Below are 25,346 nucleotides of genomic sequence, written 5' to 3'. Positions count from 1 at the left end.
CTTTCTTCTTTCTTTCCTTTCTTTCTTTCTTCTTTCTTTCTTCCTTCCTTTCCTTCTTCTTTTCTTCTTCTTCTTCTTCTTCTCTTCTTCTTCTTCATCTCCTCCTCCTCCCCCTCCTCCCCCTCCTCTTCCTCCTCCTCCTTCTCCTTCCAGGGGTGAAATCCAGCAGGTTCTGACAGGTTCTGGAGAACCAGTAGTGGAAATTTTGAGTAGTTCAGAGAACCGGCAAATACCACCTCTGGCTGGTCCCAGAGTGGGGTGGGAATGGAGATTTTGCAGTATCCTTCCCCTGCCACGCCCACCAAGCCACACCCACCAAGCCATGCCCACAGAACCGGTAGTAAAAAAAATTGGATTTCACCACTGTCTCCTTCTCTCTTTTCCTCCTCCTCTTCCTCCCCTACCAATTTATCAAGCCTGCATTTTTATGTTCAGGACAGGAATTCAAATTCTGTATTTTAACTTTTATGTTCAAGAATAGGAGAAAACTTTTAGACTTCCTTGTCCAGAATGGGACAACTCGCCGCTGGACAATTCTTTATGGGACAATTCAACAATTCAATTGAATTATTTAAATTTTTTTTTAAAAAAAATTGGTGTCCTTTAATGATTCTATTCAACTATTTCTTCCATATTAGTGTAATTAGTGTCCCGCAGTGAGTTGGGCTGCGGTGAGTCGGCCATGGCAACGTATCGTAGACCCTCTGTGTCAAGCTATATACAACCTTGCCAACAGCTCCAGTCACAAATATCAGCCTGAGGCACAGGTGAAATGCTCCCGGTTCAGACCGGATCGCCCAATCCGGTAGCGATGGCGGTGGGTGGTTCGAAGAACCGGTAGCAAAAATCCCTGCCTCCCCCCCCCACCTCCATGCCCAGTTGAGTTGCCTGTTCATCAGAGGCTTTTTAAAATTATTTTTAAAAGCATTTTTTCGGCCATAAAAATGCTTTTAAAAGTTAAAAAAAAAAAGCCTCTGATGATCGCACGGTTCAGCTGGGATCGTCAGAGCTTTTTAAAAGCATTTTTTCTACAACCTCTTTGAAGAGGTTGTAAAAAATTGCTTTTAAAGGGCTCTGACGATCCCAGCTGTTTTGCCTGATCGTCAGAGGCTTTTTTTTCTTTTAAATGCATTTTTTTACAACCTCTTCCACTGAAGAGGTTGTAGAAAAAATGCTTTTAAAAGAAAATAAAGCCTCTGACAATCAGGCAACTCAGCTGGGATCGTCAGAGCCTTTTAAAAGAAAAAAAAAGCCTCTGACGATCAGGCAACTCAACTGGGATCGTCAGAGCCTTTTAAAAGCATTTTTTTACAACCTCTTCAAGAGGTTGTAGAAAAAATGCTTTTAAAAGTAAAAAAAAAAAAAAAGATGGCCATGCCCACCCAGTCACATTACCCCTCACCAAGCCACGCCCACAGAACCGGTAGTAACAAATTTTACATTTCACCACTGGCCTGAGGGAGTGAATATCTGAATGAAGGGCAACTAAGAGAAACTATGAACCTGTAAAGCAAGAATTAAGGACTCGCTGCCCAATCAGAGGACAACAAAATAAAAGACTCGCCATGCCCAGAGTTCCTGTCAGAATAAATGATACCTCACATCCTCGCCGTCTTCAAGCATGGAGAGACAGATTGTGCATTTCTCATCCGTATCTGACTCTTCTCCTTCTTCCTTTTCTGTTTTGTCTTCCTGCGGCCATCGCTGTCGGCAAAGTCACACAAAAGACACCAGTGTCACAACAAATGCTACTCAACAAATGAAGAGTAGCAAGGTGGAGAGGTTCACAATTACGGTCCCAGTGTATTAGGTGGTTGGAGAAGAATTTCCACGGAGAGTTCTAATTTGCAATTCTACCATTTCATAGGGGAAGGGTGGATAACGGATGCACCTTGCCTCCCCCCAGCAAGAAGCATTCTCAGTGCACACTTTCATGGATTCCCTGCTAAAGATGTCCGCTGAGTCTCTGGAAGGCTGCACTTTTAAGAGACATTGAAATCTTAAGAAGGTTTTTTTTTTTTTTTTTAATTCCCTTCTGGTCTGAGCAAGCTGTTAGCTTTCCCCGACTTTCTAAATAGCCCAGTTTTGCAGATATCATCAGAAGGAACAAATCAGAAGTAGGTTTCATCGGGTTCTGACCAGTTCTGGAGAACCGGTAGCGGAAATTTTGAGTAGTTCGGAGAACCGGTAGTAAAAATTCTGACTGGCCCCGCCCCCATCTATTCTCTGCCTCCCGAGTCCCAGCTGATCGGGAGGGAATGGGGATTTTGCAGTAACCTTCCCCTGCCACACCCACCAAGCCATGCCACGTCCACCAAGCCACACATACAGAGCTGGTAGTAAAAAAATTTGAAATCCACCACTGGAACAAAAAGACAATTTTTCTCTCCCCTTCAGAATTCAAAGGAACCCAGTGTGGAATGGATTGACAGGCAGGGCAGACAGATGGATGGTTGGATGGATGGATGGATGGATGGATGGATGGATGGATGGATGGATGGATAAGGGAGGGAAGGAGGGGGGAGGAAGTGACAGCTAGAAAAGGAAGGGAGGGAGTGAAGGAAGGAGGGAGGGGGGAGGGAGGGAGAGAGAAAGGAAGGAAGGTAGAAAGGGGAAGGAAGGAAAGAAAAGGGAAAGAAGGAAGGAAGGAAGGAAGGAAGAGGTAGCGAAGGAGGGAGGGAGGGAGGAAAGAAGGAGAGGGGGAGATGGAGAAGGAAGGGAGGGAGAGAGAAAGGAAGGAAGGAAAGAAAAAGAAAGAGAGAGAGAAAGAAAACAAGAGGGAGGGAGGGAGGAAAGAAGGAGAGGGGGAGATGGAGAAGGAAGGGAGGGAGAGAGAAAGGAAGGAAGGAAAGAAAAAGAGAGAGAGAGAGAAAGAAAACAAGAGGGAGGGAGGGAGGAAAGAAGGAGAGGGGGAGATGGAGAAGGAAGGGAGGGAGAGAGAAAGGAAGGAAGGAAAGAAAAAGAGAGAGAGAAAGAAAGCAAGAGGGAGGGAGGGAAGGAAGAAGGGAGGAAGGAAGAAGGGAGGGAGGGAAGGATGGAAGGGAAGAGGGAGGGAAGGAAGGAAGGAAGGAAAGAAAGAAAAAGAAAGAAAGAAGGAAAGAAAGAAGAAAGAAAGAAAGAAAGAAAGAAAGAAAGAAAGAAAGAAAGAAAGAAAGAAAGAAAGAAAGAAAGACAGACAGACAAAAAATTGTTTAGGCCCTTCAATGGTATTAATAATATATAAATGATCTTCCCATTGGGGAGATCAACCAAATCAAGATGGCAGCTGGCCATATCACTGAAGTTCTGTTCCTTTTTATATGCCTTAAAAGTCATAGCTTTGGCATAGCCAAAGCTGGACACAGTACTTCAGACGGTTTAAATTTGAGCTGAAGTACATCCCGGGGGGGAAAAAAATCTACTAGCCGATGTCCTATGGAGAAAACCCCAATTCAATCCTGAGGCCTACAAGATTTTTCTCGATATGTCTATAGTTCCCTCAAGCAGTTTTTCCTCAGTTTTGAGAATGTTAAGATGTCGTGCCCCATGCTGGCAACTGAAGTCCACGTATCTTATAACGTGGCCAAGGTTGAGAAAGCTTGCTCTAGTCTAGAGGATTTTAAAATGGCTTGGAAAACAAATATAGCTTACACTTTTCATGTATTCAAATTATGTTTATACTTTTTACCTGTTATCTTATGTACAGTATGCTTGACAAATAAATAAATTTAAAAAAATTAATAATTTTGGGACTTCTGCAGGGAGAGAAATGGTGCTTAAATCAATATCAATTAAAATAAGGGAAAGTTCATTAAAGTGAATTTATGTAGGAGCACGGTGTATTAATAACAGACTCAAAGTATTGGCAAGCATGTAGCCCATTTGGAACATATTTACCAACAAGGTGTTTTTGGGTGAAAATGCAAAAGTTTAGAGAAAGACGTTTTAATTGAAGCAGGGAAAATAATGAAGCAAGAAGTTACACTGGCCCTTAGATAACGCTTGTTATCTGGTTTTGAAGGAGCAAATGAAAAACTGCCGCATTCAAAAAACAGCTTACTTTTTTGCTACTCTTTCCTAAACAACTTACAACCAGCGTTTGGAAGTCAGCAATTAATCTTTCGATATCAGTCTGGATTCAGCAATGTTTGCAAATAATTCTAATGGAAAAGGTGAAGGGGGAAAAAAATTGGATTTCGCCGAAGCTAATTTTCTAACCATTTAAGTATAGCTTTATGAATAATGGATAAATAGAATTAATCTATGTCCCACGCTTATTCGTTATCAAAGAAAAATGAACATTGTATAGGTACAGATAGGCCTTGATTTACTAACCATTTTTTCGGTGACCATTTGAAATTACAACCGCATTGAAAAGAGTGACTTATGACCATTTTTCACACGTACAACCGTTGCAGCATGCCCAGGATCACGTGATCAAAATTTGAATGCTTGGCAACTGACTCATATTTATGACAGTTACAATGTCGTGGGGTCGTGTGATCCCCTTTTGCGACCTCCGGATGAGTAAAGTCAATGGGGAAGCCAGATTCACTTAACAACCGTGTTACTAACTTAACAACTGCAGGGATTCACTTAACAACGGGGGCAAGAAAGGTCGCAAAATGGGGCAAAACTCACTTAACAATTGTCTCGCTTAGCGATGGAAACTTGGGGCTCAACTGTGGTTGTAAGTGAAGGACTACCTGCAATATATTTGAAATTTCTGTTGTACAATATCTAAATGATTTCATGTACTTAAACCTTGTGGTCAGTGGTGGGATTCAGCCAGTTCGCACCTGTTCAAGAGAACCGGTTGTTAACTTTCTAAGCAGTTCAGAGAACTGGTTGTTGGAAGAAATCTCCTTTTGTTTTTTTCCACTTTACATGGCTAATCATGTAAGGAAAGAAACATTCTGGTGGTGTTTCTAGCCTAATCTTTATTGCCCTGCTTACAGAAACTGCCTCTCTGGTTAACCCTTATTACATTGTAACAGCTAATGTAAAGAACCCATTGACGTGAGTGATGTTGAGTTGGCCATGCCCACACAGTCACATGACCACCGAGCCACGCCTACCCAGCTGGTGATTAGGGCAGAGAACCAGTTGTTAAATTATTTAAATCCCACCACTGCCTGTGGTGATTCATAGATTAAAATGCTATATTGCAGGCTAACTCTGCCCACTGCCAGGAGTTCGATCCTGACTGACTCAAGGTTGACTCAGCCTTCCATCCTTCCGAGGACAGTAAAATGAGGACCCAGATTGTTGGGGGCCATAGGCCGACTCTGTAAACTACTTAGCGAGGGCTGTAAAGCACTTTGAAGCTGTATATAAGTCTAAGCGCTGTTGCTATTAGTTGTCTGGGTGGCACAGTGGTTAGAATGCAGTATTGCAGGCGAACTCTACCCACAATCTGGAGTTCGATCCTGATCAGCTCAAGGTTGACTCAGCCTTCCATCCTTCCGAGGTCAGTAAAATGAGGACCAAAATTGTTGGGGCCAATATGCTGACACTGTTAACCACTTAGAGTGGGCGGTAAAGCCCTTTGAAGCGGTATATAAGTCTAAGTGCTATTGCTACTTAAGTTTAATAATAAAGTAAAGTCATTGTAGCAGAACCCCAGAGGTGGGCATCACATACTTTAACAACCAGTTCTCCCAGAACCAAAAATGTCCGTGCGGGCCTTCCATGCATACACACGACATCAAAAAACCAGCAATTATATAGGATGTGATAGCGCCAGAGCAGGTGGGAAGGCCCAACCACTGGTCAGAACTACTGGTTCACTCGAACCGGTCTGAACCCCACTGCAGAGTCCCTATATCTCCCTGGGAAATATGCCTACATGCAAAGATGTGAAGGAAAGGAAACATTGAGGGAATCATTAAGAGAATAATGAATGCAAACACTATTTAAATTTAAAGAACAATGGAAAGTTGATGGCTTTGGACCGAATCAAGTGAAAAACAAAACATGGCGAGTTTTAAAGTTACATTTATAAGGCTGCTGGCCGATCTCTGTTTGGGACGTCACATCGGCCTCTCTTTCAACGCTTACCTTCTTGTATTTGTGTGGGAAAGTGAACCGTTCGATGGTGTTTTGCACAGCTCCTCTACTCACACTTCCCAACCTGTCTTCTAGTTGCAACAACTCCTGGATCAAAAACGATAGAAATGAAAGAGTGTCAAAGAGTTTGTTGTGGCACGTCAGTGGCCAGCAGATCTGGCGGCAGACTCAGACAGTGAGGAGGTTGGGGAGGAACATGGGCCAGTCCTGGAGTCTGGGGAAGGCTCTGATGTGGGCTCTGCGTCGGAGGCAGAGAGGGGGCCAGGGCATCAGCTGCCTTCGGAGTTTTCAGCTGCCTTCGGAGTCAGACATCAGTGGGGCAGAAAAACAGCTGGAGTCTGTTCCCAGTGTGTGCATGCGCAGAGTTTTCAGGAGAAGGGAACAGCTAAGAAACAAGGGTCGACTCAGGAGTAAAGCCACAGGTGGACGGTGAATGGCCCCTCCCATAGGGAATAAAGAGGAGCGAAAGGGGAGGGGAGTTTGCAGGAGACAATTAGTTCAATTCAGTAGAGTGAAGATCTGTTCGTGACTTCTTGCCAAGTATTGTCTGCTCCAGCTTGGCGTTTTTATCAGCCTGGCACAGGGGTGAAATGTAAAATCTGTTACTACCGGTTCTGTGGGTAATGTGACTGGGTGGGCGTGGCCAACTTTAAAAAAAACAAAACTTTTCAAAGCATTTTTTTCTAATGCTTTGAAAAGCCTCTCTGCGATCAGGAACTCACCTGGGATCGTCAGAGAGACATTTTAAAAAATACCTCTCTGCCGATCAGGGAACTCAGCTGGGAGTTGCCAGAGACTTTTCAAAGCATTTTTTTTTTACCACCTCTTCGGCCAAGAGGTTGCAAAAAAAAATGCTTTGAAAAGCCTCTGATGATCCCAGCTGAGCCACGCGATCATCAAAGGCTTTTTTTTACTTTTAAAAGCATTTTTTCATCAGAAGAGGTTGTAGAAAAAATGCTTTTAAAAGTAAAAAAAAAAAAAAAAAGCCTCTGATGATCGTGCGGCTCAGCTGGGCATAGTGGGGGGGGCAGGGATTTTTGCTACCGGTTCTCCAAACCACCCGACTCCATCGCTACCGGATCAGGTGATCCGGTCCAAACCGGGAGCATTTCACCCCTGGCCTGGCAGCTCTCTAAGCCTGATAAAACTCTGTAGTTGTGAAATCTCTGGAAAGACCGTTGGCCGGGACTTTGCTGGAGAGGAATTTTATTTAAACTAAATAAAAGGGGTTTTATCGGGGCGAGGAGTGGGCTTCGTGCTTTTGGGAAGCCTAGAGTTTCTGTCTACAATAGTCTTGTTTAGCCAGTTATTTCTGTGACTTTTCCATCTGACACCCCTATCCCCCACGGCCCCACCCCAAAAAAATTCTTTTTCATCCAAAGCCCATTAAGGGGAAAGAATATGCCCTTCATCAGAAATCTCATCATTTCATGCAGACCTCTTGACTCCCCCCCCGCCCCCACAAAGCAATGTTATTTTGGTTTCTTTCTCCAGCCTGGGAATCCAAAGAGCAAACCAACAGCTTGGAATTCTGGGAGCTGTAGTCGAACCCGTTGAGGAGAAGCCATGTTTGAAGTGGTGTATCAGGGGTGGGTTCTAAATTTTTTTACTACCGGTTCTGTGGGCGTGGCTTATTTTGTGGGTGTGGCTTGGAGGTCATGTGACTAGGTGGGCGTGGCTAGCTGGTCAGAGTCATTTCTGGAAGGTCCTCACACTTACGACCAGTCCTCGCACTTACGACCCGACTCATTTGTTTGCTTTTAACACTGATCAGCTGTAGGGCGGCCCTTTGAAGCCCCGCGGCAAGAGTTTAAACAGTTTTTTTCCCTCTGGTCATCAGCTGGGACTCAGGAGGCAGCAATAGATTGGGAGTGGGACCAAATAAAAGGTAAGAATAATGCGGGGGGTGAGGGTTGGGGGGCGGGGGGCAGAACCGGTTCGGTGACATCATATCGTCACCGCTACCGGCTCGGCCGAACCGGACCGAACCGGGAGGAACTCACCACTGTGATGTATTTAGATGAGGGGTATTCAACTTTGGCAACTTTAAGACTTGTGGACTTTAACTCCCGGAATTCTGGCTGGGGAATTCTGGGAGTTGAAGCCCACAAGTCTTAAAGTGGTCACGTTTGAACGCCCCTGCACTAAAACATGTGATTAAGGGGCAGTCACCCAAGAGATGCAAAAAAAAAAAGCCTTTTGGGGACTCACCTCATGACTTTCTCGCACGGCAGATGCGTGCCGATTTGGATTCAGTCCCTGAAGAGCAAGCAGCTGAAACTGGGGGTAATTTCTGATTTCGTGGACAACCTGTGAAGTGATGAAGAGAAGCATCTTTGAGGGGTTGGCTTTCTTCTCCTCGGCTTCAGGGAACATCAGATAGCCTCTGAAAAGGGTCATTCACTAAACACTTTGAGGAGCTGCCCAAACTCCAGGGCTCACCCAATTTGGCTGACTCTGAAACCATTTCTAATCACACTGACAAAAATGAGTGCCGTTTCTTCTCATTCCTCATTCTGAGGCAGGAAAAGCTCAAAATGTGTGGTGAAACTTTATAACTTCTTTCTTTTTTTAAAGTTTCCTTTTTTTTCCCAAGTCTTTTTAAAGTCTGGGAAATGGGATAGGTCTAGTGTAGATCAGAAAGTTGAAAAGAATATCCCTCCCTTGAAAAGGAAGGAAGGAAGGATGGAAGGGGGAGGAAGGAGGATAGGAGAGAAGGAAGAAAGTATGGAAGGGAGGGAGCGAGCGATGGAGCAAGGAAGGAAGGAACAAGAAGGATGGAAGGGAGGGAGCGAGGGAGACAGGGGCGGAGGAAGGAAGGGAGGGGGAGGAAGAAGGACAGGAGAGGGAGGAATGGGAGGGAACGAGGGACAGAGGGAAGGAAAGAAGAAGGATGAGAGGGAGGGAGGAAGAGGGGAGGAAGGAGGATAGGAGAGAGGGAGGAAGGGATGGAAGCAGAGGTGATATTCAGCTGGTTTGGGCGAACCGGTAGCAGCAACTGAAGGCGGGCCCAGGCCTGCCCACCCGCCCCGGTGTAATGGCGTCCTATTTAGCCATGTTTTTTAGGCCTGGCGCATGCGCAGAAGGCTGGGCGCATGTGTGGAAGGCGTGCATGCGGCAAACTGGTGGTAAGAATATGTGATGGATATAATACGCTGGATGGAAGGGACGGAGCTAGGGAGGGAGCAAGGAAGAAGGATGGGAGGGAGGGGGAGGAAGAAGGACGGGAGGGAGGGAGGAATGGGAGGGAACGAGGGACAGAGGAAGGAAGGAAAGAAGAAGAAGGAGGAGAGGGAGGGAGGAAGGGGGGAGGAAGGAGGATAGGAGAGAGGGAGGAAGGGATGGAAGCAGAGGTGATATTCAGCTGGTTCGGATCGGTTTGGGTGAAGGATGGGAGGGAGGGAGGAAGAAGGATGGGAGGGAGGGAGGGAGGGAGGAAGAAGGATGGGAGGGAGGGAGGAAGAAGGATGGGAGGGAGGGAGGGAGGAAGAAGGATGGGAGGGAGGGAGGAAGAAGGATGGGAGGGAGGGAGGGAGGGAGGAAGAAGGATGGGAGGGAGGGAGGGAGGAAGAAGGATGGGAGGGAGGGAGGAAGAAGGATGGGAGGGAGGGAGGGAGGGAGGAAGAAGGATGGGAGGGAGGGAGGAAGAAGGATGGGAGGGAGGGAGGGAGGGAGGAAGAAGGATGGGAGGGAGGGAGGAAGAAGGATGGGAGGGAGGGAGGGAGGAAGAAGGATGAGAGGGAGGGAGGAAGAAGGATGGGAGGGAGGGAGGAAGAAGGATGAGAGGGAGGGAGGAAGAAGGATGAGAGGGAGGGAGGGAGGGAGGGAGGGAGCGAGGGAGGGAGGAAGGAAGGAAGGAAGGAAGGAAGGAAGGAAGGAAGGAAGGAAGGAAGGAAGGAAGGAAGGAATCCTAGTCAATCATTCAGACCAAACAGTCAAAACTGAATTGCTAAAACCAACTCTGGATTCACACGCTATGTCCAAGGACAAATAATTCCTCTAATAGTTCTTTCTCCCTGATAGAAATGTTCCCTTTTGAGGAAGACGGTGAGGCCCCTTTCCCAGGGCTCCTGAGAAGGATACCTGGGGATGTAATCCAAAAAGTGAACAAGACAGATATAAAACAAGATCAGTGTTCGATCGGAAGATGGAAGAGACGGACACAGCTCTTTCAGCAACAACAGCTCTTTATTAGTAGACCAGTACAACCCAACAACCTGCTTGTCTGGCAGCGTGCCCTTTTATAGGGAGCTGTCAGACGGCTTGACCAATGAGCTTTAAGTATTTTCCCGCCATTTTGGCGAACTTTAGTGAAACCTATAGCTCACTCCTTATTTGGTATATAACAATCAGAGCTTCAGTTGCCCCCTGGCGTCCCCTTGACTTCCTGGACCATAACTCTGCCTGGACCTCTCAGCTCCTGCTCTCTAGTGGAAGTCCTGGTCATGGATCATGTATAAGAGGGTCTACATTTCCTTGTCTTTCATCCCATCATACTGAGTGGGGGGAAAAAAGGGTGGAAAAACCAAACAAGGAAAAGAAAGACGTCGCACTGAGATTTTGAGAGAAGGTGCTTTCTTCTCCGCTGCAATCCTCTCAAGAACCACTAGGTGGGGCTTTGCACAGAGGAGATTTACTTCTCTTTACTGCCCTCTGGTGGTCGCTGGGATTCTTGTGCACCAGTTTCTGCTACATTCCCTCTCTTAAGGGAATGTTTGCCAATGAGATGCTCCTTATATGTCAGAGGAGGACTGAGAACTATCAAATTCTGCATTTCTGGAATTCTGAGAAATACGGCAATGACCGAAAGCATTCATTTTAAGCCATTTGGAGTCAAATTTGGAACCGAAATTGAATAAGGCCATGAATTAGACCAGTACCTGAATTAGAGCAGGATTATATTTTGGGATTGATATCATTTTTCAGACAGTTTGGCACGAGAATGGAATCATTTCATTGGAATACAATCTTTTCCCTTGCAAGTGATGGACTTTTGAAGATTTTAGCGCAGCGGACATTATTTCTGACATCCAGGGGTGAAATCCAGCAGGTTCTGACAGGTTCTGGAGAACCGATAGCGGAAATTTTGAGTAGTTCGGAGAACTGGCAAATACCACCTCTGACTGGCCCCAGAGTGGGGTGGTAATGGATATTTTGCAGTATCCTTCTCCCAGGAGTGGGGAGGGAATGGAGATTTTGCAGTATTCTTCCCCTGGAGTGGGGTGGGAATGGAGATTTTGCAGTATCCTTCCCCTGCCATGTTCACCAAGCCACGCCCACAGAACCGGTAGGGAAAAAATTTGGATTTCACCCCTGCTGACATCAAACTGCTTCTGCTAACCTACCCCCTTGACTTACCATCTGTGTTGAGGATGTATTCTGGGGAAAATGATGCATTCTTTGTGGAGCCAAATAATGCTGATAATGTTGAGGAACTGGCCTGACCTGGAATTGGTTGTGATTGAGACCGGCATCGACACTCAGATCCCTAGAAGGACAAAAATCAAAATCAGGGCTCAATAAAATGGACAGCGTAATCATCCCATCCTTTAGACAATATTCCCTTGTCAAAATACCTACATTCATTTCCTGCATTGCCTGCATTGCCAAGGCCTAGCTGTTAATAGATCCTGGAGGACAACAGGGAAAAGTCACCACATGGTGATCATCCTATATCAAAGTCGAACAGGAAGTCAAAAGATTCAAAGTTGGAGGAAGTTTTAGGGACATTTCTAATTTGTTTTGCTGTTATAATTCCCTGAGGGTAATCTTAATGGGCATACCTATCCTGAAAAAAATTTCAAACACCAAAGCGAGCATCAATGAACAATGAAAACAATGCAAAGAATTTATTTATTTTTTTAATAAAGACACAAAGATTAAAAATCTTCAGCCCTCTCTTGGATTCTGTCTGTATCTCCCCAAGAATACCGTGGGGTTTTTGTTTTGTTTTTCAGTCTGTATTTAGCTCTTGGAATTTTAAATTAATTTTATAGCTGTTATTATATTTATATTTTTACTGCGTTTTAAGATGACCCGAGTCACTTACAAGAGCCTCAGAATGAGATGGACAGCATATCACGGTTACAGGAACTGGGTATGTCTAGTTTAATGAAAAGAAGGACTAGGGGAGACATGATATCAGTGTTCCAATATCTCAGGGGCTGCCACAGAGAAGAGGGAGTCAAGCGATTCTCCAAAGCACCTGAAGGAAGGACAAGAAGCAACGGATGCAAACTAACCAAGGAGAGAAGCAACTTAGAATTAAGGAGAAATTTCCTGACAGTTAGAACAATTGATCAGTGGAACAACTTGCGTCCAGAAGTTGTGAATGCTCCAACACTGGAAGTTTTTAAGAAGATGTTGGATAACCATTTGTCTGAAGTGGTGTAAGGTTTCCTGCCTAAGCAGGGGGTTGGACTAGAAGACCTCCAAGATCCCTTCCAACTCTGTTATTATATTATATATATCAATTGAATAATATCTCACATTTTAGGAAACTTTGAACTAGAATACACCTGTTGGACAGCAATCGTGTCTGCAGAAGGGCTCAAACAGGGGATTATGATGAATTAATTACGGAAACAGAAATGGCCCCCTCTGAATGCCTTTGAGCTTTATCTGGTCTTTCCCAGATGAAAGCTGCCCCCTTTGGGAAGATTCCTGTAAAATAGGCATTCAGCAATAAAGTAGCTAATCTGAACTTTATATGTATAGATCTGGATGATCGATCCTGACATTATCTTCTTTATCAGATCTTTAATACTGGTCTAATGGCAGAAAGCGAAGAGGAACTAAAGAGCCTCTTGATGCGGGTGAAGAAGGAGAGTGCAAAAGTTGGCTTCAAACTCAACATTTTAAAAAAAACTAAGATCATGGCATCCAGCCCTCTCAATTCGTGGCAAATAGATGGGGAAGAAATGGAGGTAGTGACAGATTTTATTTTCCTGGGCTCCAAGATCACCGCAAGATGGGGACTGCAGCCAAGAAATTAAAAGGAGCCTGGATAGCTCAACAGACTAAAAGCCTGTTATTAACATTTAGCTGTCTGCAATTATTGCAAGTTCGAATCTCCCCAGGCTCAAGGTTGACTCAGCCTTCCATCCTTTCTAAGGTAGGCAAATTGAGGACCCAGTTTGTGGGGGCAATAAGCTGACTTTGTATAAAATATACAAAAGTAGGAAAGCTATTGCTTAACGCATTGTAAGCCGCCCTGAGCCTCCGGAGAAGGGCGGCATATAAATCAAATTTTTTTTTTAAAAAAAAAAAGACGCTTGCTCCTGGGGAGGAAAGCCACGGCAAATCTAGACAGCATTCTAAAAAGCAGAGACATCACCCTGCCAACAAACGTGCGTATAGTCAAGGCGATGGTTTTCTCAGTTGCAATGTATGGCTGTGAAAGTTGGACCATAAGAAAGGCTGAGCGCCAAAGAATTGAGGCCTTTGAACTCTGGTGCTGGAGAAGACTCCTGCGAGTCCCTTGGACTGCAAGTCCATCAAACCGGTCGGTCCTAGAGGAGATCAACCCTGGCTGCTCTTTAGAAGGCCAGATCCTGAAAATGAAACTCAAATACTTTGGCCACCTAATGAGAAGGAAGGACTCACTGGAGATGAGAAGCCTAATGCTGGGAACGATGGAGGGCAAAAGAAGAACGGGACGGCAGAGAACGAGGTGGCTGGATGGAGTCACTGAAGCAGTCGGCGTGAGCTTAAATGGACTCCAGAGGATGGTAGAGGACAGGAAGGCCTGGAGGAACATTGTCCATGGGGTCGCGATGGGTCGGACATGACTTCGCAACTAACAACAACAAATACGGGTCTTCCATGTAGGCAAAAAAAACCCCCAAAAGATTCTAAAAATCCCACACTGAGAACAGATCACTTAAAGCATCTGTTTTGTTGTTCAGTGGTGTTGCTGTTTTTGTTGAGTGGCTGATAAATTAATTCTGGGATCGTGGCACAAATTCACCTTCAGCTGAATTATTCATTAGGACGCAGCAAAAATATTTCATACGTAGGCGGGGTGTACCAAAAGTTCGGGCCTCGTAGACCATTTATTATACAAATTGCATGAAATGTACGAATCGGTTGTCCTTTTCTTCTAATTATTTTCTTCCTTGTTTGATGCACGACCTTTCAACATTTCGAAGTGCGATAATATTTTCTCTGAAAGAAAAAGCTTCCCGCGATCGGTTTAACAAGGGTGCATTGTGTATCTGTCTGTGTGTGTTTGTTTATACAACACAAGTACACACAGAGATGTCTACCGAAAAGCAGGCCCCTTAGGCCAGTGTTTCTCAATCTTGGAAGCTTGAAGATGGGTGGACTTCAACTCCCAGAATCCCCCAGCCAGCGCTGCTGGCTGGGGGATTCTGGGAGTTGAAGTCCACCCATCTTCAAGCTACCAAGGTTGAGAAAAACTGCCTTAGGCTAATTGCAATGGGATAAATAAACAGATGACAAAAGAGATGTTTTTTTTTTTTTCCAGAGGAAGAAGCACATTTTTTAACATAAAGTCCCGGCTTGTGCAAATATTCCCTTTTAGCTTATTATTTTTCCAGCTGCCACCATTTTGCTTCTATTGGAAAGGATCTGGAGAGCAACTTCAAAACCCATACATAGCATGTGTGTATGCGATCCTGAAAAGGATGGTATTTTCAACCTGTTTGGACTTGAGGGGACATCAGGGATTTTTAAGCAGTTCTGCAGATCTTTGCCCCCCGCCCAAATTTTGAGATTGACCCCACTTTCCATATAGCTGTCTCGGAGTGATTCCTCCTATAGGGACTTTTGGGGAGCTGAAAGAATTAAGAGTGGAAGAGGAGAAAGGGGAGAGAGTATACGAAGAGCATAGAAGAGACAAACAAAAATAACTCCTTCCTTCTTTCCTTCCTTCCTCCCTTCCTTTCTTCTTTCCTTCCCTTTTCCTTCCTTCCCTCCCTCCCTCCCTTCCCCTTCCTTCCTTCTTTCTCCTCCTTCCCTCCCTCCCTCTCTTCCTCCCTTCCCTTCTTTACTCCCTCCTTCCCTCCCTTCTATTCTTTTTCCTTTTCCTTCCTATCTTCCTTCCTTCCCGCCTTCCCTCCCTTTTCCTTACTTCCTATCTTCCTTCCTTCTCCTCCCCTCCCTCCCTCCCTTTTCCTTCCTTCCTTCTTTCTCCTTCCCTCCCTCCCTCCCTTCCCTTTTTCTCTCCCTCCCTCCCTTCTTTCCTTCCCTTTTTCTTTCTTCCTCTTTCTTCCTTCCTTCCCACCTTCCCTCCCTTTCCTTCCTTCTTTCTCCTCCTTCCCTCCTTCCCTCCCTTCTTTCTTTCCTTCCTTCCTTTTTCCTTCCTTCCTTACCACCCTCCCTCCCTTTTCCTGCCTGCCTGCCTTCCTTCTCCTCCTTCCTTCCCTCCCTCCCTCCCCTTTCTTTCCTTCCTTCCCTTTTCATTCCTTCCTTCCTTACCACCCTCCCTCCCTTTTTCTTCCTTCCTTCCTACCTACCTACCTACCTTCCTTCCTTCCTTCTTTGTCCTCCTTCCCTCCCTCCCTCCCTTCTTTCCTTCCTTCCCTTTTCTTTCTGCCTTCATTCCTTCTTGCCCTCCCTCCCTTTTCTTTCCTTCCTTCCTTCTTTCTCCTCCTTCCCTCCCTCCCTTCCCTTCTTCCCTCCCTCCCTTCTTTTCTTCCTTCCCTTTTCCTTCCTTCCTTTCTTTCTTCCTCCCTTCCCTTCTTCCCTCCCTCCCTCCCTTTTTTCTCCTCCTTCCCTCCCTCCCTTCTCTCCTTCCCTCCCTCCCTTCTTTCCTTCCTTCCCTTTTTCTTCCTTCCTTCCTTCCTTCCTTCCTTCCAGGGTGGATCTGATTTAAATCGAGTTGATTTAAATCACAATTTAAATCATGATTTAAATCACTAGTAAAAAGGCTTGATTTAAATCAACTCGATTTAAATCATAATTTTTAAAGAGCAACTGTCATCTCTGCTACTCCTTTGACCCACTGTTGACTCACCGATAGTCCCAGTGTTGCAGAATATACAGCCTCATGCTACATAACTAAGCTCCATTTCATGCTGAATAAACTAAATTATTTATGTATCTTAAATAGAAAACTATCTTACGATAGATTTTTACCCCAAAAGATTTTTATTAAAATAAATTCGATAAAAATCAAAAAAATCCGATTTAAATCAAAAAATCCGATTTAAATCAAAAAAATCTGATTTTTTTGATTTTTTTAAAAAAATCATTGATTTTTATCCTCCTTCCTTCCTTCCTTCCTTCCTTCCTTCCTTCCTTCCTTCCTTCCTTCCTTCCCGCCTGATGGTTTCAAGCCAGTCATTTTTTCTCACTCTTCTATTACTGACTCTTCCAGTGCTGTTACATCTTTAAACCACTCCTCAGGAAACACTTGGGGGGGGGGTCCAACTCTACAAAGGGCAACCCCAGCCAACTGAGAAGGATGGAGGGCAATCCCCACTCAAACCATCCATTCCTCACCCTCCCTTAGAATGGCCACACGCATCTTCCAAGGCTTTCACAGCCACCCACTCAAGATCATCACTCGGGCTTTTCATAAAAAGTATTTCCTGGTCTCTAAGGTGGTACAGTTCAGTTCAACCCCCGTTGCTAATACGGGAGTGAATGTCGTTCTGTTTTTCTGTGTGGAAGGAACAAGAGCCCCGAAGCGAAGTGAGTCATCCCAAGAGCAGATTCAGCGTGTGGCTGTTAGGTACAATTAACCCCAGGAAGTTTGAAAGCAGCAGCAGGAGAGGAGAAGGAAAAGGGTAAAAAGGGCAAACCCAGCTTTGCTCTCCATGATCCCGAGAAGGCGGACCTGGCCATCTTCACAGAATTCTGCAATCGAGGCCCCAGGACTTTGCAGATTTGACAGTAATGTCAATATAAAGGCATTTCATTTCTAGGCAGAAATGAGGAATTCAAAATCTGGAGGTAAACAATATGCAGAAAAGAAACCTCCTTCCTTCAACCTTGCCTTGCTTTCTCCCTTATCAAAATGGACAGGGCCAACCTTTGGGGGGGCAGGGCAGGGAACCAACTGTGAAATGTTATACGGCTTTTAGGGTGCTATGCATGTTGAGGCTACTTAACCTATAAAAAGTCATGTACGCACACATATATACCTACCTACATGCATGCAAAGCTATATGATTTTTAGCTTAGACAGACAGATGATAGATAGATAGATAGATAGATAGATAGATAGATAGATAGATAGATAGATAGATAGATAGATAGATAGATAAACAGACACAGACAGAGGTAGGTAGGTAGGTAGGTAGGTAGATGGATAGATAGATAGATAGATAGATAGATAGATAGATAGATAGATAGATAGATAAATAGATGATAGATAGATAGATAGATAGATAGATAGATAGATAGATAGATAGATAGATAGATAGATAGATAGAGACAGAGGTAAGTAGGTAGGTAGGTAGGTAGGTAGGTAGGTAGGTAGGCAGGCAGGCAGGCAGATAGATAGATAGATAGATAGATAGATAGATAGATAGATAGATAGATAGATAGATAGATAGATAGATAGACAGACAGACAGACAGATAGACAGACAGACAGACAGACAGACAGACAGTCAGACACAGACAGAGGTAAGTAGGTAGATAGGTAGGTAGGTAGATGGATAGATAGATAGATAGATAGATAGATAGATAGATAGACAGACAGACAGACAGACAGACAGACAGACAGACAGACAGACAGACAGACAGACAGACAGACACAGACAGAGGTAAGTAGGTAGATAGGTAGGTAGATGGATAGATAGATAGATAGATAGATAGATAGATAGATAGACAGACAGACAGACAGACAGACAGACAGACAGACAGACAGACAGACAGACAGACACAGACAGAGGTAAGTAGGTAGATAGGTAGGTAGATGGATAGATAGATAGATAGATAGATAGATAGATAGATAGATAGATAGATAGATAGATAGAATAAAGAACATCATATTAAAAGATGGAGAAAGAAAGCAAGATAGAACATTAGAGGAGGATATGGGATACTGCCAGAAACAGGCACCAATAATGATTTATTTTTAGCCAATGACAAAGCCAAGAAGGCGGCTTCCTTCCTTCCTTCCAGCAGTTTAAAGAGAGGGAGGGAGGGAGGAGGAGGAGAATTCTATTCTATTCTATTCTATTCTATTCTATTCTATTCCATTCCATTCCATTCTATTCGTTTTCGCATAGAATTTAAGTGTCTAGTCCTCACTCATTGCCCTTTACCGCACCTTTGGAGAAATTTTTTAAACTAGGCTATCCAGAACCGGACTCAAGATTTGTATGGTCAATGCAGAATAAAGTAAAATAATTACTTCCCATAGTCTGAAAGTTATATTTCTGTCTGTTTTATAGCCATTTCACACAGGTCATTTTCACTTTGCAATCTACTATAATTCCAAGATCTTTTTTTACAGTCACTTGTTCCAAGGCAGGAGGTTCTCCGTTCCACACCTGTGCATTAAATTTCCCACTCCTAAACGAAGAATTCTGCATTTATTTTGGTAAATGATACTATTTTCCTCCTATAGCTCTACATCATCATGGAATTTGAATATTCCAGAGTATTAGCTATTCCTATTTTGTGTCATCCAAGGATCTGATAAGTATCCCCTATTCCATCCCCTCATTCAATAAAATGATTGGCGTGTTTTGATTCTAGAACTGAGCCTTCAACTTGATGATGTTTTCCAAGCCAATTATGTAGCCACTAAAAAAAATTTTGTCACTCAGATTTCAATTATCTTGGTTACTATTCAGAATGCCACGGAAAAGTTCATCAAATGTTTAGTTAAAATTCACAAATAAATCACAAATAGAATAACAGAGTTGGAAGGGACCTTGGAAGTCTTCTAGTCCAGGAGTCTTCAACCTTGGCAACTTTAAGACTTGTGGACTTCAGCACCCAAAATTCTGGAAGTTGAAATCTACAAGTCTTAAAGTTGCCAAGGGTGGAGACCCCTGTTCTAGTCCAACTCCATGCTCATGCAGGAAACCCTACACCACTTCAGACAAATGGCCATCCAATCTCTTCTTTAAAACTTCCAGTGTTGGAGCAACCACAATTTCTGCAGGCAAGTTGTTCCACTGATTAATTGTTCTCACTGTCAAGAAATTCCTCCTTAGTTCTAGGTTGCTTCTCTCCTTGATTAGTTTCCATCCGTTGCTTCTTGTCCTGCCTTCAGGTGCTTTGGAGAATAGCTTGACTCCCTCTTCTTTGTGGGTGCTCCAACATTGGAGGCTTTTAAGAAGAGACTGGACATCCATTTGTCTAAAACGGTATAGGGTTTCCTGCCTGAGCAGAGGGTTGGGCTAGAAAATCTCCAAAGTACCTTCCTGCTATAGAATAACTCTTCTGTCCTGTTCTGTTCTGTTCTGTTCTATTACTCTACTCTACTCTACTCTACTCTACTCTACTCTACTCTACTCTACTCTACTCTACTCTACTCTACTCTAGCATGAAAGCTGGTTGGTTGACTTTGGGACAATCACCCAGAGATGGAGAGTTCTAGTTCCATATTAGGCTCAGTGGCTAAGACACTGAGCTTGTTGGATAAGATATGGTGGATTATACAAAATATTCTTTAAAAGAAGATAAAATTTACTCCACAGTTGTTTTTATTGGGTATAATTACAGTCTGTAAGGTTATAGAGACTAATTTCATTTTGAACTTAATAACTGCAGCCAGACTTTTAGTGGCGCAGTATTGGAAGAAGGAAGACGTACCTACCATTGAAGAATGGACATTAAAAGTAGCTAATTGGGCGGAGATGGCTAAAATCTCTGCATGTTTGAAGGATCGCTCGAATGAAAGATACATATTGGAATGGAGAAGATGGATTGATTATATTAAAAAAAAATATGGGACTAAAAAGTTGCAAATAGCTTATGAATGAATTTAGGTGAATTTTTATATTCCTATATTTTGGTATGTATGGGGGAGTTAAAATGTGAGGGGGAGTTAAGAGGTTATAGTTAGCTTGTTTATGTTTGATTATGTTTGCTGAATGCTATACCCTGTATTTTGCTCTGGGAAGTCGGCGAGGGGGGGAGGGAATGGGTGGGGGGAGGAAGGGGGGGGAAATTTGTTTGTAAAAATATTTTAAAATTTTTCAATTAAAAAAAAAAATAAAGACACTGAGCTTGTCGATCAGAAGGTCAGCAATTCGGTGGTTCGAATCCCTAGCGCCGCGTAACGGAGTGAGCTCCCGTTACTTGTCATCATCAATTTAGAGTCTCTACGGTCCCATAGAGACCTAAGTCAAGCTCCTCTTGAAGTCCATTGACTTATCTGTCACCAATTCATTGTGACCCATTAGTAATTCAGATTCTTATCCTGGTTCTTAGCTTCTTGAACCTAACATTAACATGACATACAAGCAAATTGCATGACTGCATACTTAATTAGGATGCCTGATGCAAATACATCCTGTAAGTCATAACCTTGCTAGGACGTCATCATACATATGTTGTCACCAGAGGTGGGTTTCAGCAGGTTCTGACCAGTTCTGGAGAACCGGTAGCGGAAATTTTGAGTAGTTCGGAGAACCGGTAGTAAAAATTCTGATTGGCCCCGCCCCCATCTATTCTCTGCCTCCCAGGTTCCAGCTGATTGGGAGGAAATGGGGATTTTGCAGTAACCTTCCCCTGGAGTGGGGTGGGAATGGAGATTTTACAGTATCCTTTCCCTGCCACACCCACCAAGCCACGCCCACCAAGCCACACCCACAGAACTGGTAGTAAAACATTTTGAAACCCAGCACTGGTTGTCACTCTCCTATCTCCTCCAGGAGGTACAGAAAGTCCTTGACGTGCGGCTACAATTCAGCTCAAAATGTCTGTTGCTAAGTGAGACAGTTATTAAGTGAATTTTGCCCCGTTTTACGACATTTTCCGACAAAAGTTGTTAAATGAATTGCCGCACTTCCCCGTTGCCGAAGGTCACAAAAGGGGATCATACGACCCCCCCAGGGCATTGCAACCGTCATAAATATGAGTCAGTTGCCAAGCATCCACATTTTCAAACAGTGTCCATGGGGATGCTGCAACCGTGGAGTGAGAAACAGTCATAAATCATTTTTTCCAGTGCCCTTGCAACATCAAACGGACACTACATGAACTGTTATAAGTCGAGGACTACCTGTACTTAAGTTCCCCTTAATTGTGTCCTTCAAACATCCTGGTGGGACCCACTTTGGAATGATGGGAGACAACCAAATTTTGCCTCCTCCTTGTAACCTCTTAGTATTTTGCCTTCTTCACTGCAGAGCTGAAATCCCAGTTCTCTTCTTTTTATTTGCAACCTATTTGAGAGAGGAATTTTTTTTTGGCCGCTTTCAGCCTCTATTTAGCAAATCTCAGCTCCGTCTAAGCTTTGGCTTCTAAAACATATCAACATTTATTCCATATCCAAGATTCAGCTGAAGATATATATATATATATTAATTTGTTTTACTGTCAGGGACTTGGAACGGGGATAATAAAAGGTTGCGGAAATTGAAGGGGGGGAAAAAAAAAGGCAGGGAACAACAGATAAGAGGCCAGGACAGGAAGTTACAGTTATGAATAAGCATCTCACTTTGAATGAAAGCCCTGTCCTTCAACGGCTTCCAAATTCAACGCCTTCGATAAAGTCGCTCTAACTTTCCCACAATGAAAAAGGGAAGAAGGATGGATTGAGGGACAACTAGAGGACACACAGCTTTTCCTGCATTGGAAAGCTTTCAGGCCCACGTCCAGAGGTGGCATTCAGCCAGTTTGGACCGGTTCTCCCGAACCGGTAGCGGAAATTGTGGGTGGGCCAGCCTACCCGCCACAGCTCTATGCCACCCTATTTAGGGATGTTTTTGAGGCAGTGCGCACGTGTGGAAGGCACGTGCGCGAGCAAAGTGCTTGCGTGGAAGGCAGGGGTGAAATCCAGCAGGTTCTGACAGGTTCCGGAGAACCGGTAGCGGAAATTTTGAGAAGTTTGGAGAACTAGCAAATACCACCTCTGGCTGGCCCCAGAGTGGGGTGGGAATGGGGATTTTGCAGCATCCTTCCCCTGGAGTGTAGAGGGAAAGGGGATTTTGCAGCATCCTTCCCTTGGAGTGGGGTGGGAATGGGGATTTTGCAGTATCCTTCCCCTGGAGTGGGGTGGGAATGGAGATTTTGCAATATCCTTCCCCTGGAGTGGGGTGGGAATGGAGATTTTGCAATATCCTTCCTCTAGGAGTGGGAAGGGAAAGGGGATTTTGCAATATCCTTCCCCAGGAGTGGGGTGGGAATGGGGATTTTGCAGTATCCTTCCCCTGGAGTGTGGTGGGAATGGAGATTTTGCAATATCCTTCCTCTAGGAGTGGGAAGGGAAAGGGGATTTTGCAACATCCTTCCTCTAGGAGTGGGAAGGGAAAGGGGATTTTGCAACATCCTTCCCCAGGAGTGGGATGGGAATAGGGATTTTGCAGTCTCCTTCCCCTGCCACGCCCACCTCCCTCTAAGCCTCCCCCACTCACAACCAGCAACTCCTCCCACCAGTCTCTGGGAAGTTAAAATGCAATGGTTCACTCTAGGAAAATATGCAGAACTTGGAGGAAGGTTGAAAGGCAACTTTAAAACATCTTTCAGTCCTAAAGGAAGCAACCAACTCATGGTAGAGAGAACCGTGGCGGCGCAGGCTAACTCACTGCCCACTGCCTGAAGTTCGATCCTGACCAGCTCAAGATTGACTCAGCCTTCCATCTTTCCGAGGTCGGTAAAATGAGGACCCAGACTGTTGGGAGCAAGACGCTGACTCTGTATACCACTTAGAGAGGGCTGTAAAAGCACGGTAAAGCAGTATATAAGTCTAAGTGCTATTGCTATTCCTTCCTTCCTTCCTTCCTTCCTTCCTTCCTTCCTTCCTTCCTTCCTTCCTTCCTTCCTTCCTTGCTGCACCATGGTGGTGCAGTGGTTAGAATGCAGTACTGCAGGCCAACTCAGCCCACTGTCTGGAGTTCAATCCCGACTAGCTCAAGGTTGACTCAGCCTTCCATCCTTCCGAGGTGGGTAAAATGAGGACCCAGATTGTTGGGGGCAAGATGCTGACTCTGTATACCACTTAGAGAGGGCTGTAAAAGCACGGTAAAGCAGTATATAAGTCTAAGTGCTATTGCTATTCCTTCCTTCCTTCCTTCCTTCCTTCCTTCCTTCCTTCCTTCCTTCCTTCCTTCCTTCCTTCCTTCCTTCCTTGCTGCACCATGGTGGTGCAGTGGTTAGAATGCAGTACTGCAGGCCAACTCAGCCCACTGTCTGGAGTTCAATCCCGACTAGCTCAAGGTTGACTCAGCCTTCCATCCTTCCGAGGTGGGTAAAATGAGGACCCAGATTGTTGGGGGCAAGACGCTGACTCTGTATACCACTTAGAGAGGGCTGTAAAAGCACGGTAAAGCAGTATATAAGTCTAAGTGCTATTGCTATTCCTTCCTTCCTTCCTTCCTTCCTTCCTTCCTTCCTTCCTTCCTTCCTTCCTTCCTTCCTTCCTTCCTTCCTTCCTTCCTTGCTGCACCATGGTGGTGCAGTGGTTAGAATGCAGTACTGCAGGCCAACTCAGCCCACTGTCTGGAGTTCAATCCCGACTAGCTCAAGGTTGACTCAGCCTTCCATCCTTCCGAGGTGGGTAAAATGAGGACCCAGATTGTTGGGGGCAAGATGCTGACTCTGTATACCACTTAGAGAGGGCTGTAAAAGCACGGTAAAGCAGTATATAAGTCTAAGTGCTATTGCTATTCCTTCCTTCCTTCCTTCCTTCCTTCCTTCCTTCCTTCCTTGCTGCACCATGGTGGTGCAGTGGTTAGAATGCAGTACTGCAGGCCAACTCAGCCCACTGTCTGGAGTTCGATCCTGACTAGCTCAAGGTTGACTCAGCCTTCCATCCTTCCGAGGTGGGTAAAATGAGGACTCAGATTGTTGGGGGGCAATAGGCTGACTTTTTTTTAAAAAAAAAATTGATTTATATGCCGCCCTTCTCCGGAGACTCAGGGCGGCTTACAATGCGTTAAGCAATAGCCTTCATACTTTTGTATATTTATACAAAGTCAGCTTATTGCCCCCACAAACTGGGTCCTCATTTAACCTACCTTAGAAAGGATGGAAGGCTGAGTCAACCTTGAGCCTGGTAAGATTCGAACCTGCAGTAATTGCAGGCAGCTGTGTTAATAACAGGGTGCTTTAGACCACTGTACTACCAAGGCTCGTAAACCGCTTAGAGAGGGCTGTAAAGCACTGTGAAAGGGTTTATAAGTCTAAGTGCCATTGCTATTTATGGTATTTTTCAATCCTTGTGAGTAAGGAACCAGTTACCAGTCTGTTCCTTCCGCTAAATATCTAGGCTGGGGCGCCACGGTGCGGGGAGTCTGCAGTTGATGGCCAAATTCAAAGCTTGGATGTAACCGATGAGGTTGGACAGACATGGGCTCCTGAGTCCGCCTGCAAGAGAGAGGGAGAAGTATGAGTAGACATTGCTCGCTCTCTGCGTCTTCTCACACAGATCTAAATTCCACATCACTTGGAGAACATCCTGTTTGGATCAGAGTAGAGAAATCTCATGGGTAGAGAGCGAAATCAAGATTGTTGGTCTGTCCATGGGGGCGTAATAGAAGGCATGATGACATTCTGGACTTATGTAACGTCACCTTCTCCCCTCCCCCACATCATGGGATGGGTCTCTGCAAGGTGAGTCGAAAGGATAGGGGATGTCATATGCAACATGATGTCATCCCACAAGGGACACAAGGGACATCTTATGCTAATACTGCAAAGTAGGATAGGATAGGATAAGATGGGATGTGATCGAAGATTAGAATGGAAGGGAAAGGAAGGGAAGGGAAAATAGAATGGAGTGGAGCGGAACGGAGTGGAATGGAGCGGAACGGAGCGGAGCGGAGCGGAGCGGAGCGGAGCGGAACGGAATGGAATGGAACGGAACGGAACAGAACAGAACAGATGAACAGAACAGAAATGGAATGGAGTGGAGTGGAGTCGAGTGGAGTAGAGGGAATGGAATGGAATGGAATGGAATGGAATGGAATGGAATGGAATAGAATAGAATAGAATAGAATAGAATAGAATAGAATAGAATAGAATAGAATAGAATAGAATAGAATAGAATAGAATAGAAAATATGGAATGAAATGGAATGGAGTGGAGTGGAGTCGAGTGGAGTAGAGGGAATGGAATGGAATGGAATGGAATGGAATGGAATAGAATAGAATAGAATAGAATAGAATAGAATAGAATAGAATAGAATAGAATAGAATAGAATAG

At 44.6% G+C, this 25,346-nt stretch overlaps 1 protein-coding gene across 2 annotated transcripts in view; it reads right to left on the bottom strand.

Annotated features, from left to right (window-relative positions):
• ARK2C (arkadia (RNF111) C-terminal like ring finger ubiquitin ligase 2C) overlaps nucleotides 1–25,346 on the bottom strand; it is a 133,901-nt gene that overhangs the window by 4,812 nt on the left and 103,743 nt on the right. For both annotated transcript variants that reach the window (XM_087885510.1, XM_087885511.1), the window contains exons 3-7: nucleotides 24,384–24,509; nucleotides 11,407–11,536; nucleotides 8,260–8,358; nucleotides 6,040–6,135; nucleotides 1,598–1,704 (exon numbers count right to left, since the gene is read on the bottom strand). In XM_087885510.1, coding sequence (XP_087741636.1) covers nucleotides 1,598–1,704; nucleotides 6,040–6,135; nucleotides 8,260–8,358; nucleotides 11,407–11,536; nucleotides 24,384–24,509 — 558 coding nt within the window. The remainder of the gene's footprint in view (nucleotides 1–1,597; nucleotides 1,705–6,039; nucleotides 6,136–8,259; nucleotides 8,359–11,406; nucleotides 11,537–24,383; nucleotides 24,510–25,346) is intronic.

This window comes from Pantherophis guttatus, chromosome 2, assembly GCF_059756535.1.
Source record: "Pantherophis guttatus breed Tessera chromosome 2, ASM5975653v1, whole genome shotgun sequence".
In the NCBI taxonomy this organism is placed as follows: domain Eukaryota; kingdom Metazoa; phylum Chordata; class Lepidosauria; order Squamata; family Colubridae; genus Pantherophis; species Pantherophis guttatus.
Note: the sequence above shows the minus strand (reverse complement) of the source record. Positions and strands in the feature narration are given on the sequence as shown.